Source organism: Dryobates pubescens, chromosome 5 (genome assembly GCF_014839835.1).
Source record: "Dryobates pubescens isolate bDryPub1 chromosome 5, bDryPub1.pri, whole genome shotgun sequence".
NCBI lineage: Eukaryota > Metazoa > Chordata > Aves > Piciformes > Picidae > Dryobates > Dryobates pubescens.
Window position 1 is genome coordinate 40,672,226 of NC_071616.1, and position 18,636 is coordinate 40,690,861.

General features: G+C 40.8%; 1 protein-coding gene across 2 annotated transcripts in view; it reads right to left on the reverse strand.

The window, feature by feature from the left end:
• Positions 1-18,636, reverse strand: part of AKAP6 (A-kinase anchoring protein 6) — a 281,842-nt gene that overhangs the window by 183,633 nt on the left and 79,573 nt on the right. For both annotated transcript variants that reach the window (XM_054162087.1, XM_054162088.1), the window contains exons 3-4: positions 12,613-12,864; positions 3,625-5,409 (exon numbers count right to left, since the gene is read on the reverse strand). In XM_054162087.1, the coding sequence (XP_054018062.1) occupies positions 3,625-5,409; positions 12,613-12,864 (2,037 nt within the window). The remainder of the gene's footprint in view (positions 1-3,624; positions 5,410-12,612; positions 12,865-18,636) is intronic.

Consider the following 18,636-nt stretch of genomic DNA (forward strand, 5'->3'; position numbering starts at 1 on the left):
AGATCAGCCAAAGACCTTTTTTTTATTCCAATTTATCAGTTGCACATTAAAATTGGGGTGGGGGGGGCTGGGGGAAGCAATCACTTGTATGATTTTAAGGCAAACTTAGTTTGTTTAGAGAAAGTAAACCTTAAAGCCTTCTGAAACAGATACTATGGGGTCCTGGTGCCGTATGTGAGAAGTGGCAATTGGCCATCTTACAGCCAAGAACTCTGCTGACTTAATCTGCAAGAATGATATTGTTATGTCTTTTTCCCCTCCAGTTAGTATGCCAAAATTGATTTTAGAGCAGCTACTAAATCCTGAATTCAGAGTTTGGAATCAGTGGTTCTCACATTTAAATACAAAAGGTAAATTCTGAAACATACAAGAAATTGACACAGAATTTATGTGCACTAGAACAGAGGTACCCAGCACTAAAATCACAAGAAGGATGTGCCAAAGAATTAGCTGCAGTGCAAGGTAAAATATGGTAAAAAATGAAACATTTATTGCAAAGCAAGAAAATGATCTGAGGTAGCATCAGATAGGCTGGTCAAACAGAATGCTGTTGGTAGGCAGTGTGATAATACCTGTGCAAGGACATCTGCATAACTTGCAAGCCTGAAAGCCAACATTTTATCCATTTCTGCACATGACTGTCTTTCATAAAACTGAATGAATAAGATGTTACTAGATTTATACTGTCACATCAGAATTAAATACTGACACTTCCTATTTTGCCCTATTTCCTAGCTAAAATACAACTTTCAATGATTTTAAGGTTGCCAGGGTTTTTTTTCGAAGCTGTTGTCCCAACATAAAAGGTTGAGTTCTTTTACTTTTGTTTTACAGTCTCAGTAAAGAAAATATATTAGGCTGGACATCTGCAGCAGGATAACTAGATTACTGATGGGAAACAGCATGCTGCTTCTGTCCATAATTAAGTTCTCATTTCAGATCTGACGTTAGTACATAACTACTGCTAACAAAAGTAGTATTGATTTATTGATAAGGCTTGTATTTGTGCAGTTAGGAAACTCAGTGCTGCACTTTTTGATACTCTGCTTAGGGAATTATGAAACAGAAGATCTAGCAAAAGAAAGGACTCAACTGTGGCACAGGTATGATATTTTTAGTTAGATTTACAGTACTTCATAATATCACATTAGGGACACGTTTTCTCTTTTTCTATTTCTTATGTCAAATTACAGTACCTCAGCAAGGCACTGTAGTGTTCCTGAAGCAGGATTTATCTTGTTAAGGGCTCTTGTATTGAAGAACTTGTTCTTTAGCAACCTTACAAGAAGATACAATTACTAGCAACAATGGAAAAACTCATGGAAATAAGCAGCTTGGGAAAACCTTGTATTTCCTAAGAATTTTAGACTATTGTAATTGCTTTACAAAACATTTCAAAGCTTTTATCTTATGTTTATTCACCATTCAGAAAATACATGTTCAAGTCATTTAGTGTAGCTAGCATGCATCTTCCTGCATGAAATAAATATGACACTTTTCTTGTGTACTGCTTTTGAAGGCATGGATCACTGTGCTATCCCTGTTCCTAGCAGTGCTCTTTGCATCTGGTGGTCTTCTTGTTTAAAACTCTTCTGCTCTGAACCCCTTCCCACGACATGCTCCATAGTATTATTTTCTAACTCTGTGATCAATGTTTTCCATGCATTCAGCACAACCAGAAACATGGAGAAACTGTAGAAAAAGCAGCATCAGCAGTAGCAAAGTTCCTCAAGGCCAAGAGCAGCAATTGTAATCAGTATCTAGGAGAGTTCACTCTGGCTAGAGAAGAGATACTACATTTTATTAGAGTCAGGAGCTCAATCCACTCTTCAAAGGAGGTGAGGGGAGGATGGTTATGAAGAGGAAGTGGGGGTTTACAGCTGCAGCCAGTTGTTACAGCTGGTTCTTATTTCTCCATCCTGGCAGGACTGAACTGCAGCTGCAGGGAATCATGCAAAGACAGGTGACTTCAAAAAAGATGATTACCTTTTAAAAAAGTTTGAAGAAAGTAATTATTTGAGAGGGTGATGCAAAAAAGGATCTCTGCCACCTGCTTCTTGCCAAAAGGATGCTAGTTAGCATCTAGTGGAGGGAGCTGGTCCCTAGACACTGAACTATTTCATTCCTTAAATAGGATCTTTTGGTAACATTTCAAAGAGGAGTCTTATGAATTCACAAGCAGATTTATTGCTTGCACAGAATGAAGGAGTCTGTATCTATCAGCTTTATCTGGACTAATTTTCAACACTACACAAACTTAAGCACAAGAAGCAGCTTGCACTTAAGAAGATGGCTCTTTCATCAGAGTCCGGAAGATGAACCCCAGCCATCAGGATCGATGGAACAACTTGAATCTTTAAGTGATGCCCTTTACAGCTGACTGTTTCAAAGCTGACAGCTGCTGCTCCCTCCTGTAAGAAATTTCTCTGTGTTATTTTCTACCCTGACTTTATGCTCAAACATCTTTAGCTCAGCTGCTTTTCCACTAATCATAATACTTCCAATGTCTTCAAAAGTTACTGAAATCACGAATTGTAAGGAGCATTTACTGGAGTTATAAAACTAAGTCCTTTTCTCTTAGCTTTTATGGAGCTTGATATACAGAAGACAATTCAGCTACCATATTTAGCATTGAGGTGCCAAGATCATCCTTTAGTGCACATGTAAAGAATTCTAAAGGATTTTGAAATCTGGTAGAGATGGAGGTTTTTTTTCTGACAGTCATTTTACTAAACTATATTGAGGATAAAGCAGAAGTTTTTTGAATGGCGGAGTTCTCCTGTACAATGGCCGAGAAGACAAACCTATCAGAAAATTGAAACACAAATTTACTATGAATGTAATCTAATTAATGTATTGTTGAGACGCCTGGGTTCTTATTTGATTATTCATTCAAATTCACTTCCCTTTTGAAAGTTTGTCTTTTTCCTTCAGAAGATCTCTCATAGTGTTAACTACTGCAGATATTCAGAAGCGTTACTTTGGAAGAGGTGATGCCACAAGCCAAGAATGAAATTGGACCTCATTTGAAGTTTTATGGGATCATATGTTGCCATTATTGCTCCAGCACTTTGAACTATTAAATTGTCATTATTTATAAAGGATTATTTGAATTTAAAAAAAAGAAAAAGAAAAAGACATTATGCTTAGTTCCACCAACACTGGAGGGAAAAATAATCACTGCCATGGAAGGGAACTAATCAAAAAGAAATGTGGTTATTATATATGACATGATTGGACCAAAACAATTTATTTTTATAAAGAAAATAGGCAGATTCTATTAAGTATGATGTCATTCAAAGATCCCTGATTTTCCAATGTTTATTTTTCTCTTAATCCAAAAAAATTATTTATCATAGACCCAACCTTGCCAAAGGAAGCTCTACTGATAATATGTTTTATCATTTAGTGGAAGTAAAATAAGGTAGGCAAATTCTCTGTAGTTAGTTAAAGTTAACTGCAGCCTATTGTAATTATAATGATCCCAGCTATTCTCTGTCTCCATCAGCCACTAGATAAGACTGAAAAAAACCAACCGGGAAAGCAACTCTACCCCTGCCCACAGATCCATCTCCATATATAGGCTTATGAAAAACACAGCAGGATACAAGATTACTGCCTTACCTCAATTTTTTCCCATATGGTTTCATAATTCTCTTGATGTTGTATATCTTGCATCAGTTGTTGAATTAAAGCTGATTTATTTGAGGCAGAAGTCTCATTCTCAGTAGGCTGAGTTCCAGCAGTCCTTCCTGACTTTTCTTCAATGTATTTTTTAATGTAAGATACAGGCATACAAAGATCTTCATCAGAGAGAGTATCACTGAGAGGCCCAGATTCAATACTGTCGCCTAAGGAGGACACTATATCACTTGAAGAACTTGGTGAAATTCTACCCAATTTTTTGTGCTTTTTTGTCTGGTATGTTGGATACATTTCTGAATCTGAGTTCATTTCTGACAGCTCCCAGTCATCAATGTTTTGAATGGTTTCTCTTCTGGGCTTTTGGGGAAGTAACTTTGTCAAATTTTCTAGTTTTAAAGCTAATACTTCAGTCTGTTTGAGATGTGAAGGAAGTGCTAAATATTCATCAGACCCATACCAGACCTCACCATCTTTACTGTTTCTTTCAGCATAGCTTGGTGTTGAGGAGAGGCTTTTATTATTCTTTCTTCTTGGTGGAAAAGGTGATGAGTTGGTGAGCTCAGAACCAGCTGAGGAAGCACTCTTTTGGCTATGTGTTGGGGAGCTAAAAGGCTCAGCTTTACCTTGCGATTGATCGTTTGGATCTCTCTGGTTACAAGAATTTGATGATGAGGAAGAATCTGTTTCTGTCTCCTCCAAAGAATGAGAGTTATGAGAAGTAATTCCATTCTGTAGAGAAGAGCGTCCTCTTTTTTTCACTTGCATTGCTGGAGCCGTTTTACAGGTACTTCCAGCTGTTCTGCCAGCTTTCACTTTCTCTGAAGCATCCTGAGACTTCTTGTGCTTTGCTTTTTCTTTACAGGTGTAGGAAGCAGACTTTCCTAGACTTACAGGACTCTTCTTAAAGTGATTATTTATGGTGTACTCAAGATTTCTATCACCTATTGTATTTAAGCAGTCATATGACTGACTAACTGCAGATGGGCTGTTAGAGTAGGGTGACTGTAAAGCTAGGCAAAGCTTGGACCTGTCTGGTGGGTCTAACAGTGAGGGTGTACTTCTACTCATTTCATTTTTAACTATCTGAGAGATTTGCCTTTTAATATCATTTGCTTCTATGTAATCTTTAAACACATCGTCTTTCAGAAATAAACCTCTTTTTGGCAATGTAGGCTGTGTAGGGGAATCTTCATTATAGTTAAAGCAGTCTCTTATGGACCTCTTAGGAGTTGAGTTTTCACAGTGAGAATGTTTGGTTTTTTCACTGGTGTGTTGTGGAAGATTGGATTCTGGTTTCTTTAATGCTGAAACAGGTTTGCTGTCAGTAGGTAAAACACCATCTTCAGAGCAAGGTTCTTTAGAAAAAGAGGAGTTCACAGGAGATACTAGTGAGAGCCCATGTGATGCATTCCTGTCCTTGCTTTCTTCTCCATCTTCTGCTGAAGGAGGTGCATGAGTTTCCTTCTCATTTAATGCTTCGTTGCACTGGGAAGCAATGGAATCGGTTGCTACTGCAAGTAAACCCACACTTCTGATAAGTCCTGGAAAGTCCTTATCCATTTCACTGTAGTTCCAGGATTCAAATGATTTTGCTTTTCCTTGGACAGAAGTCATATCATCCAGAGCACCGATCAAATCCTCACTAGGACTGTAGTCAGACAGTTCAAATGCAGTAATTCCACAATCCAGTGAAAGGTAATTTTGAGAACACTTGATGGTTAACTGTCCAGAATCATCAACTTCAGTTAAAGAGTCAAGACGGTCCTGAAATAGACAAAGAATGGATACTTTTTAGATGATTAACTTATATCTAGAGCAAACACAATACAGAATCATAGAATCACCAAGGTTGGAAGAAACCTCAAAGGTCATCAAGTCCAACACAATGAACTATGGGCTTCTGTGTTACACTGCCTAACATCTGGAAAAACATTCATCACTCACCTGCCTGGTTTTGCAGTACCATGTAGATTCTAATGTATCTGAGAACTGAAAATGGCAGTAAACTTCTTGGTTGCTACCTGGTACAGAAGATTACCTAAAACCAGCAACTCACTTTTGTCTTATTATTCTCCTCCTTAGATGCTGCTCTCAGTTCTGTTTTGTAAGGGAGACTCAGAAATCTCATTCAGCAGCAATATTTCTTGTGCTAACTACCTCAAAACCTTACGATAGAATCAAATAATTCTGAAACAATTTCTGGTCCTATTTACGCTGATATACATCTTAAGCAGTACTGTGAAACTATCTAGAACAAAAGAAATTGTCAGAGCATGCCAATTGGACCCAAAAAACCCTGACAAGCAGAATTTACAATATAAAAGCCAACATTAGCCTAGGTGCTTACAGAAACTCTTTGTAAAATATCATAAAGGGCAGAAACTCATGTTTTAGGAGTCTAGCTTTAGGTTCCTTGATATACTAATCTCTCCTCCCAGGCTTGGTTTTCATAATAGTGTTTTTTAGGTCAAACTTTCATGTGTCCACAATAGGGTTTTGTCTGAATTATTCTCTGAAACAACATGTCTCACTACACTGCCTAAATCCATCATTTAAGAACCTTAGACATCATCCCTGAAGAAGATGCAATAACCCTACGATCTCTTTATTTCACAGTAAACAACCTGGATTTGTTCTGAGCAAGAATAGTCTCAATAAAGAAGGCTCTTTTTGCCCATATTCTAAAAACATAAAATGTTTGAGAGCTTTACTCTGTCCCACTCACTTGCCTTACTCTGCAAAAAAATCCTCCAGCTGAAAATATTATTTCTAGAAAAGATTCGTTAGAATGTTTTTTTCTCAAGCAAAATCTTGGACATTAAAAATGTCTTTTATTTAGCTCATTCTATTCAGATGTAGAAACTATGCCAGTAATTGTACATTGTTAATAGGCTAGAATTAAAAAGGGAAGTTTCTATAAATCTGCCAAATTTATATTTTAGAGTTGCATTTGTTAATGAAAATAATGACTAAACAGTGATCAGTATTACAGCTGCATTTTCCCTGTACTCTCAGGAAAAGATTACAAACTGTAAAACCATATGGAACTCAAAACTCTTTCCAAGGCCCTTAAGGGCTTTCATTTCTCCTGAGTAATGAGCTCCATTCCTTTGTCTCTTAAAAATGTATTTATTAACATTAATAACATTTACAACCATGTGCATTAAACCATCTTGCCTGGTCATTTTCCAAGCAGCCTCCTAAACATGTGCTCTTAAGAAAAGCCTTATTTAATGGTAGCATTACAGTATTTTTATTATTGTTTTTATTTTTTAATGCCAGTGTTACCATGCTTTTATTACTGGTTTTATTTCATGAATATACTGCATTTAGTTATTGGCATGGCTACCAATAGGAATAACTCAGTTCAAAATTGCATCCCTTTGCACGTAACAATGCTTCCTGCAAAGTTCTATAGGCTGTTTCAATATCTTCTTGTAGTTGCATTTAAGCCAGCACAATCCTGCATTTTTAAAACTCCTTCCAATCAGCTAATTTAATTTGTAAGTTATGTTTTGAGTGACTTTACCAACTGTTGGAGAACATCAGGATTCGCTGTATTTTAACATGCCCTGCTTCTGATCCATTCCCTATTTCCTGGCTTTATCGATTGTTAAATTCAACTCAGTTCAGGTTCGGTTGGACAGAAACAGGGCTGCACAAAACTCCTTTTTTCCTTTCCTTCTCATCTCTCTCTGGGTCATTCCTGAAGGAGAAATGGTCTTTCAAAATTTTAACTCTCCAAAGGTTTTTATTTTCTATTCTATTCTATTTACAAATATTTTCTTAATTTGGCATCTTAGTCATGGCAGACAGTTTGCCTCGCTGGATCTTGTATAAAAGTCTTTGTGGCCTTTTCTGTTGGCAGCTTAGTCAGTATGGTGCTACTGAGAAAGCCAAAATCACAGTAGCCTGCCCAGTTAATGAGCTGGGTTTCTAACCAGTGCAATACAGCCTTTGCTGTACACTGCCATGTAAATATAGCCCAGGCAGGACTCTGGCACTGTGATTGACTGTGCAGTCCATGAACTGGGAGAGCAGTGAATAGTAACAAGAGGACACTGTCTCACTGAACATGACAGAAACCTTGGCACTTCCTCCATGGAGCTCCTCAGTTAACACTGGCAGTCAAAGCCACTTTTTGCCATTCTGCAGAAGACAGCTGACCTCAGGAGCAAGCCAAACACTTTGTGAAATGATAGGTTCATGGGCTACAGAAAAGCATAACACTTGCTGTCCGGGTTCAGATCAAATTTCCGTCTAGCCAAGTATCCTGTCTGCATCAGTTCTAAATATTTTCTGCTATCTGACCTAAAAGACACAGCACTTCTATAAACAATGTTTCTACCCCCACTCCCTACTTTTACCAGTGTTTGCTTAGCTTTCACATTCATTTTTTTCATTTCTTACCAATTCTAAGTGTCCTTCCAAATTAGAAGTCTTTGTTGTGTGTGAAAGCTTCCATCTATTAATTTAAAATCAGATGACTTCTCAATTTCAGGGAAAGAAAATAAACTGATGTTTCCAGTTCATAATTCCCAAGGAGTACTGACAATTCAGAGAAGGTAGAGTTACTGAATGCTACCTTTGCCTTGGTCTTTATGGCTAAGGCCAGCCCTTAGGAGTCCCAAGCCTTCAAGACCACAGATGAGGTCAGGAGAAAGGAAGTTTTTCCTCAGTTGAAGAGGATTGTGTTAAAGATCAGTTAAAGCAACTGAACATCCACAAATCCGTGGACCCTGATGGAATGTACTCATGGGTGTTGAGGGAGCTGGCAGAAGTCATTGCTAGAACACTCTGTAATCTTCAATAAGTCCTGGAAAATAGGAGAGGTGACTGAGAACTGGAGGTTGGCCAGTGTCACTCTAATCTTCAAAAAGGGCATGAAGGAGGACCCATGTAACTATAGGCTGGTTAGGCTCACCACTGTCCCTGGAAAGGTGATATTGTTCTTGGCAGCAGCTCAAAGTACGTTGAGGAAAAGAGGCTTATGACAAGCAGTCAGATGGATTCACCAATGGGAAGTCATGCTTGACCAATCCAGTAGCCTTTTATGATGGCAAAACTTGATGGATAGACAAGGGGAAGAGAGTGGATGTGATCCAACTCAACTTCAGTGTGTTTTTTGACACTGTCTCCCATGACATCCTCACAGCCAAGCTTAAGAATGTGGATTGGATGACTGGGTGGTGAGATGGATTGGGAACTGGTTGAAGGACAGGGCTCAGAGAGTTGTGGTCAGTGGGGCAGAATCTAGTTGGAGGCCTATGGCTAGTGGTGTCTTGGTAGACAACAGAATGACCATGAGACGGCCATGTGCCCTTGTGGCCAAGAAGGCAATAAGCATCCTGGGGAGCATCAAGAAGAGTGTGACAAGCAGGTTGAGGGAGATGCTCTTCCTCTGCTCTGCCCTGGTGAGGCCACTTTTGGAATATTGTGTCCAGTTCTGGGCTCCCCAGTTCAAGACAGACAGGGATTTGCTGGCGCAGGTACAGAAAAGGGCTACAAAGATGATTAGGGGACTAAAACATCTTAGGATGAAAGACAGAGAACTCGGTCTTTTTCATGTGGAAAAGAGAAGACTGAAGAGGGATCTCAGAAATACTTATAAATACCAAAGGTTGGGTGTCAGGAGGATGGGGCCAGTCTTTTTTCAGTGGTGCTCAGTGACAGGACTAGGGGTAGCAGACACAAACTTGAAGATATGAAGTTCCATGTAAGCATGAGGCAGAACTTCTTTAAGGGTGACAAAGCACTAGAACAGGCTGCCCAGAGAGGAGGGTGAAGTCTCTGTCCCTGAAGACATTCATCCTATACCTGGACGTGTTTCTGCATGACCTTCTCTAGGGGAACCTGCCTTGGTAGGGGGATTTGGACTCAATCTCCAGAGGTCCCTTCCAAACGCTGTCTTTCTGTGATTCTGTATGCAGAAAGCATATCTGTATGGGCAAAGAGTTCTCAATTTGCTCAAACAGTCTCACCATCTCTAATAGATACTACTGGCATCTTAAGGCACTTGCTAGTCCCACAATGTAGTCCTCTCTGGGAAAGAATATTGAGGAAAGACCGACAATAAAGATAGCTAAGTATAGATACAATTGTCTCTACATTCATTTTATTTATGAAAATATAGCAAATAAAGCCACTGGCATTATGCCCCATGAAAAGCTTGAATAAATACCTGAAGGTTAAAAAATAATTGTCTAGAACTTATTCAAGCATTAGAGCAGAAAAATTTATATTACTATTGTATCCCTGCTGTTGCTAGCCATTCATTTTACCAGATATTATTTATGTTTCAGTTGGAGTGGAAAAAAGATTTGCATCAGAATCTTTTGTTTTGGTTTTTTATTACCATATAAGCCTATCTGGCAACATGTTTTTTTCCTCACTGAAAAATAATCTATCCTTCCCCAGTCAGTCCTCCCCTGTACTGGAGGGATGTTTTTATGGCAGTTGTAATTGGATCCAGATGGGACATTTCCTGTTTCTTAGTAAATTAATCTGCCCTTGCCTTATATCTTGAAATCACCACACTCGTGTCATAAAAGAACGACATAACCCTAATTCACTGCTCTGGGTGTTCAGACAAGTGTCTTCAGACTTGCCAGAGAAGGTCTAGTGGCAGTGGCAGAGCAGAAACTGAATCTGAAGTGCCAGGTATGGATACATCAGGAAGAGGGGGTGTGGAAGGTGGGCCTGGACATATCTGAGCATTGATTTCAGGACCACCCACTCTGTTGTGCCAAAGACAAATATAAAACCCAACAGGGGGCAAAGTAATATGCACATTCTCTTTAAATGTGAATGATCTAAACTTCAGGACAGGGGGACTTCTGACCTCCCCTGTAGCACAGGTTGCAGAATCTCACTGTACTGATCTAGAAATACCTTTCTATAAACGGTCCCTGCAGAGGGACCTCGACTGACTGGACAGATGGGCAGAGTCCAATGGGATGGCATTCAACAAATCCAAGTGCCAGGTGCTGCACTTTGGCCACGGCAACCCCATGCAGAGCTACAGGCTGGGGTCAGAGTGGCTGGAGAGCTCCCAAACAGAGAGGGACCTGGGGGTACTGATTGACAGCTGCCTAAACATGAGCCAGCAGTGTGCCCAGGTGGCCAAGAAGGCCAATGGCATCCTGGCCTGCATTAGGAATAGTGTGGCCAGCAGGAGCAGGGAAGTCATTGTGCCCCTGGACTCTGCATTGGTTAGGCCACACCTTGAGTCCTGTGTCCAGTTCTGGGCCCCTCAGTTTAAGAAGGACATTGAGACACTTGAGTGTGTCCAGAGAAGGGCAACAAGGCTGGGGAGAGGCCTTGAGCACAAGCCCTGTGAGAAGAGGCTGAGGGAGCTGGGATTGTTTAGCCTGGAGAAGAGGAGGCTCAGGGGTGACCTCATTGCCCTCTACAACTACCTGAAAGGTGGTTGTGGCCAGGACGGGGTTGGTCTCTTCTCCCAGGCAACCAGCACCAGAACAAGGGGACACAGTCTCAAGCTGCGCCAGGGGAGGTTTAGACTTGAGGTGAGGAGAAAGTTCTTCACTAAGCGAGTCGTTCGTCATTGGAATGTGCTGCCCAGGGAGGTGGTGGAGTCACTGTAACTGGAGGTGTTAAAGAGGGGATTGGACGTGGCACTTGGTGCCATGGTCTAGTCATGAGGTCTGTGGAGACAGGTTGGACTCTATGATCCTCAAGGTCTCTTCCAACCTTAGTTATACTGTGATACTGTGATACTGTATCTAACCCTAACAAAAGCATTTTATCCTGATCTTAAGATTTACAGCAAATAAAGAATGCTCTACAGACTAATATATCTTTTATCAACATTTATTACACTAACTATTAAAAATGCGCAAAGTAGGCTGGTAGTGTCCCAAGTAGGTTAATTTATTGATGATGAATTCAAAGGAAGAGGCATTTTAATGAACACAGATTTGCAAACACCATTTACATGGGTGTGAATTTGACACCCTCTTAGAGTAAAAAATGTATGATTCATGCTTCATTGTTTCTTAAACAAAATGGGTGACTCTTGAGAGGCATATTGCAGAATTGCCACTCAAGCAAATAAAGATCCATCCTCTACCACAAAGCAAGACTTAGTTTGGCAGCATTGTGTAACCTTCAGGTTTGTGTATGCAGGAAGGAAAATGTCTAAACTTTTCATTACAAAATTCATTGCACAAAAGTATTGAGTTTTAAATTGGATGTGAGCCTTAAATTTATGAGTGACCAGACCAAGGACTTTGCACTAGATCATAGTATCATAGTATCAGTCAGGGCTGGAAGGGACCACAAGGTTCAGCTAGTTCCAACCCCTCTGCCATGGGCAGGGACACCCCACACTAGATCAGGCTGGCCAGAGCCTCATCCAGCCTGGGCTTAAACACCTCCAGGGACGGGGCCCCAACCACCTCCCTGGACAACCCATTCCAGGGCTTCACCACTCTCACGGTGAAGAACTTCCTCCTCACATCCAGCCTGAATCTCCCCACCTCCAGCTTCATTCCATTCCCCCTAGTCCTATCACTACCTGATATCCTTAGAGGTCCCTCCCCAGCCTTCTTGTAGGCCCCCTTCAGATACTGGAAGGCCACAATTAGGTCACCTTGGAGCCATCTCTTCTCCAGACTGAACAGCCCCAACTCTTCAGGTCTGTCCTCATAGGAGAGGTGCTCCAGATGCAGCTCTGTAATTTCCAATCCCTTATGAAATACATTTCAATCAGGAGAAAACATGCTAGGCACTACCAGGACACTTCTGAAAGTTTACCTTAAAGTGCTGGCTTTAATTTGGTTCAATGAGAACAAGTATCAGCTGTAGACCCTTAAACTACAAAATTAGCCAGCTGTCTAGAAGACAAGTAATCTGTCCTGAATACTGTCATTCTGGTAACAATAAAATATGTAACAGGGATGAGATGCTTCGAACACAGATTAAACTCTCAAAACTTAGTGACTGTACCTCCTTAGTTTCTTCAGAAAAGGCTTGCAGAATATCGGTCTGCCTGGTGTAGTTTCCATTGGCGTCTTGCAGTCCCTGGAGAATGCGCTCCCTCAGAACCAGAACAGAAACACGGAGCTGGTGCCAGAGTAGTTGTACGGTATGGATATCGACTATCACATTGACAGAGTAAGACAGAAGCTTCAGGGAAAACTCAGTCTCTAATAGAGCATGAATTTGTTCAACGTGGTCAGATATATCTTCACAAATATCCTGTAATGGAAACATAAAACACATATTTAGCTACAGGCATGGTCCTTCCATGGGTCAGCTCTGCTTTTAATTTATTTTTTATTAAATGAAGAATAGATTGTTTTAGAGAGGAAAGATAATGTAATTAATACATCCAGGGCCCTTTCTCTCCTTTTTTTCCCCCCCTCCCCCTCTGTTTTTTTAATTTATGGCCATGCTACAGCAACTGAACCAGCAGCTGTCCTGTTTGGCAGGACTGCCAGTAAGTACAGAGACAGCATATAATAAAGAAGGATGGCATAACAAGATCACATGAATCAGAAGCAGAAAACTAACACTGTACAGTGACATCCTAGAAGACAGCAATAGGAATGAATGTGATAAGGTTGCCACAAGCAGTTTCCCTCTCTGCTTCTCCCCCTACTCCTCTCCAGTTAAAATGCAAGGAATCTGATCTGTGCCATCATTGACAAAATTCTGTTGGACAGAATTTACATTTTAATCTAGCCTCTATAGCTAAGGATGACAAAAGTCTGGGATAGACTCAATGTGGATAAACTATTTTTCAGATGCATTGTGACTGCTGTGATGAGAGGGTATTAACTTTTGCATAGACTTGTTCTGTTCAATTTTGATTTCGGAAGATGGGTGGAGAGGGAGAAAGAGGGAAAGCAGAGAAACTCTGAACAGTTTTGTTGGGAAAACAGAAAATACAAGTTATCAGGTTATAAAACTATCACTGTAGGTCCTCAGAAACAGTCCCTCTCCAGCCTTCTTGCAGGCCCACCTCAGGTACTGGAAGGTGATGGTTAGGTCTTCCCCAGAGCCTACTGGAAGGTGGTGGTTAGGGCTCCCCAGAGCCTACTGGAAGGTGGTGGTTAGGGCTCCCCAGAGCCTTTTCCTCTCCAGTTTGAACAACCCCAGCTCCCTCAGCCTGTCCATGGCACACAGTTTTGGGGGTATTTCTTAAAAAAACCAAAACAACTAGGAACTGTAAGTTGACATCCTGGCATCACATAACATTGTTTTGGTGGGTGATTTTCAGCTGAGTCTGGAGCCATTTTCAAAAGAACTGGATTTGCATTTCACCATAGATCAGGTTCCTCAAAAAAATGGATTAGACCTAGGTTTGCAAGAAATTCATCAGTTTGAGGAAAAAAGTTTAGGCCTCTAGGTCTCTAAGGATATTCCCCCACACACACCCTGTTTGTTGTTGTTTTGTTTTTTTCCTTTAAGTGGTGATATGATGATGGCAAGATGAAGGATATGCAAAGAGCAGAATAGCTGCATGAAGGCTAATGCCAGCCCTTTTTCAAGAGGACATAGTATGAAGAAATAATCACTTATGCCATATAAGTTAATGATGATTAGTCCTCAGCAGAAGACCATTAATGAAGCTGCAGCCTATTACTTCCATTTTTCATTTACACTTGTCTGGCACAAAGCAACGTATTGAGAGGAAACAATATAATGTGTCAAATCCAGTTGGCATTATCCAGTGCAACATTTTCTTACAGCTGTACCTGATGTCTAGGTTTACATATAATTCAGATAAAGTAAATAATTGTATCTAACACAGGTACAGCAGCTTTCCAGTACCTCAAGGGGGCCTACATGAAGGATGGAGAGAGACTGTTTACAGAGGCCTGCCATGAAAGGAAAAGGGGCAATGGCTACAAACTAGAGAAGAGCAGATTTAGATTGGATTTTAGGAATAATGGAACACTGGGACAGGTTGCCCAGGGAGGTGGTTGAGGCCCCTTCCCTGGAGATATTCAAGGCTTGATGAGGCTCTGGGCATCCTGATGTAACTGAGGATGGCCCTGCTGATTGCAGGGGAGTTGGACTAGATGACCTTTTGAGGTCCTTTCTGGCCCAGACCATTCTATGATTCTATAGCTAACACAGCTATGAATGTAAAAATTTCCTGTAATAATTAATGCAGGTCAAATGTCACATTCTGTTTAGTTCCTGATTTTATTAAGCCTCAATATCAGGACCTGGTACAACATGGCCTCATTGTCCTTATTTTTCCAAAGTCCTTGCGAGTGATTTAGCATTAGGTAGAGAAAAATAAGCAGAACTGGCACATGCCCTATTTGCACTTTGTATTTAAAAAAATAAAGAACAACAGTACCACAAGATGATACCAAAATGCTCTCAGGAGTGCCAGTTGCAAATAAAATAAACCATTTACTTCTAAGGTATATGAAAACAGCACTTGACATCTATTCCTAAATATGCAGTTACCGGTCAACGGCAGTAATCTACAGCCTAGAAATATAAACATAGAAATCCTTTCCCATTTTATCAGGGTATAGTTTCATATCATGAGAATTTATAGCCTGTTTTTTTAGAAAGCACCATTTCCAAACCAATTCTTTGTAGTCATTTATCTCACACTTTCATTAGGCATTCTATTTTTACACAGTTCCATAACGTTTTTAAGTAAAGATTTTGTCATTCTCTCCTGGCCTATGCTGTAGCACCAACTGTGGAATTTCCTAGGCTACAGAGGTTGCATCCATTTGGCTGACAACTGCCCACTTCACTCAGTCTTCCAGACAGCTGATCCTGTAATTTGCAGCTGCTGAATCCATCAGCCTGCTCATAGCCTTTCACGTCAACTAAAATAGCCTGAAAAGCAAACATTGCAGTAGACAAAGTGCATAAACAAACCCTCAAGAGTCGATGTAAACTAAGCTTTGATGTTGACAATTTTTTTATTCTTTGCCCTTCAAGAAATTGTGTTAAGATGTACAGAAAACTACTGAAAGATGAAAGGTTGCAAAATGCTGCTTTCGAGTTAGTATCAGTAACAGAGAAGCCATGCTGCAGATTTCTGTTCTTTGATCTTGCAGCAGAACCTCAGTCAGAAAAACAGGCTGCCACCGAGCCTTACAACCACCCTACCTGCAAACCAAAATCCATTATTTAAGAAAATGTCTGTTGGTCTTTCCTTTTAAGTTCATTTGACTTCATCAGAAGACAAAGATGCCAATCTGAATGCACAAATTCTTCTTTTCAGAAAATAAATGGTACAGAATTTCCAGATTTGTGTCTTGAAATGTAATTGAAAAATTTGAATGAAACACTCTCTGCTCTGTCCTTCTGTGCTAAAGAGCACAAAAGAGATGACAAATGAAGATCTGCAACTTTCAGAAGGGCATTTTTCCTTTAAAATGCATTCTGACTTCTCACAGAGAAGTAGTTTTTGCTCTCTACCTGCATGTACATCCAAACAGTATTGTAATAATGGTAAAATTGCTCTCTGGTTTTGTTTATTGGAAAAACCTTAAGAGTGAATGCTACTTTTTGCTTTCTTTTTCTCCCCCCTCTCCCCCCAACAGTTTCATAAATCAACAATTAACTCAAGGGAAATAACCACACACTAAAAAGCCACAGTTTTAGAGTTTGACTAAGCAAAATCAACAGCTATGGAAACCTTTAAACTCACTGCCAGTCAGAAGTTTGTCAGAAAGGGAGTTGAAACGCTAAATAGTGCCATGTCGTTGAATGGCATGGGGAAATGAATACATTTTATCCAGTGAAGAATGTGAAGTGCAGCAGGAAAACAGTATTCAGGAGGTCTGTAAGATCTATGACGCTTCCTTCTGCTGACACAGCTTGGAACACACATTAGTCCTCAAAGTAAGCTTCTCTCCTCTTTTGTTCTGATCATACACATGCTACTGACAGTGACTTTTTCTGGTACTCCATACTTTTCTGCACGTTATTCTCTTTCCCAGCTTGGGTTTTGTTTTGAATAATTTACAGAATCACAGAAACATTCAGGCTGGAAAAGACCCTCAGGATCACCAAGTCCAACCAGTAACCCTACTCTACCAGGTTCACCTCTAAACCATATCCCCAAGCACCACATCCAAACAACCTTTAAACACATCCAGGATTGGTGACTCAGCCACCTCCCTGGGCAGCACATTCCAATGCCTGACCACTCTTGCTGGGAAAAATTTTTTTCTAATGTCCAGTCTAAACCTACCCAGTTGCAGTTTGAGGCCATTCCTTCTTGTTTTGTCACTAACTGCTTGTGAGAAGGGACCAGCACTAGCCTCTCCACAACATCCTTTCAGGTAGTTGTAGACAGCAGTGAGGACTCCCCTCAGCCTCCTCATTCTAAAACTTGGTTATAAGTGAGCAATATTTTCACCACTGCAGAACTGCATTAAGTAATCTTCATTTTGCCTTTTGCTAAAATTTTCAAAAGCTTTCTGGAATATGGGAAAGTTGTTCATTTCACAAAAATGCTTTCCATGGAGATTCTTTTTCATATATATGTGATTTTAAAATAGACTCCTGTTTTCAAAGAGACTTCTTCAATGAAAATTTGTAGATGTTACAGAAGCCTTCCTGTCTTGACACACTTGCAGGAGAATGGAATAGAATAGAATAGAATAGAATAGACCGGACCAGACCAGGTTGGAAGAGACCTTCAAGATCATCGCGCCCAACCCATCAACCAATCCAGCCCACCTAAACAACTAAACTGTGGCACCAAGCACCCCATCAAGTCTCCTCCTGAACACTTCCAATGATGGCGACTCCACCACCTCCCTGGCAGCCCATTCCAGTGGGCAATCACTCTCTCTGTATAGAACTTCTTCCTAACATCCAGCCTATACCTCCCCTGGTGCAGCCTGAGACTGTGCCCTCTTGTTCTGGTACTGGTTGCCCGGGAGAAGAGACCAACCTCCACCTGTCTACAACCTCCCTTCAGGTAGTTGTAGAGAGCAATAAGGTCACCCCTGAGTCTCTTCTTCTCCAGGCTAAGCAACCCCAGCTCCCTCAGCCTCTCCTCGTAGGGCTTGTGTTCCAAACCCCTCACCAACTTTGTTGCCCTTCTCTGGACTCGTTCCAGCAAGTCAACTTCCTTCCTAAACTGAGGAGCCCAGAACTGGACACAGTACTCAAGGTGCAGCCTAACCAGTGCAGTGTCCAGGGGCAGAATGACCTCCCTGCTCCTGCTCGCCACACTGTTCCTGATGCAGGCCAGGATGCCATTGGCCCTCTTGGCTGCCTGGGCACACTGCAGGCTCATGTTCAGCCTACCATCGACCAATACGCCTAGGTCCCTCTCTACCTGGCTGCTTTCCAGCCACTCTGACCCCAGCCTGTAGCTCTGCATGGGGTTGCTGTGGCCAATGTGCAGAACCCGGCACTTGGATGTGTTAAATCTCATGCCTTTGGATTCTGCCCATCTGTCCAGCCTGTCAAGGTCCCTCTGCAGAGCCTCTCTACCCTCCAGCAGATCAGACTATCCACTTCCTGTTCTGAAAACATTGCTATTACAAAAGTCTCAAAAAAGTTATGTAAATAAATATCCAGCCTGGTGAAGCCTAAGTAGATATATTTCTGCTGTATTCTGTTATCTCAGGAATCAGTAAAGTTACATTCCCATATCACTGTATTTCAAAATAATGTCAAATAGATGTCAAATCAGCAGCTGTTTGACAGAGCTGCTAAAATAGTAATGGTTTGTCTGGGATTGCAACAGACATGGAGATGTTCTGTAATGATTTGCTAGTAGTTTATGTGACATGTCTTATTAGGATGTTTCTAGTGCAAGAATATTGATTGACTATCAATCTGCAAGGAAAATGAGAAAGAAGAAAGGAAGACATGAGTAAGATACGATATCACTTGTGAAACACTTCAGGCTAAGTAACAATGCCTGAAATGTTAATTGTGAAGCTCCCATCTCGGATTCCAGCTACTCACATTTGTTTTGCCATATGGGCCATTGCTGGGCCCATAATGGATAGATGCAAAAAA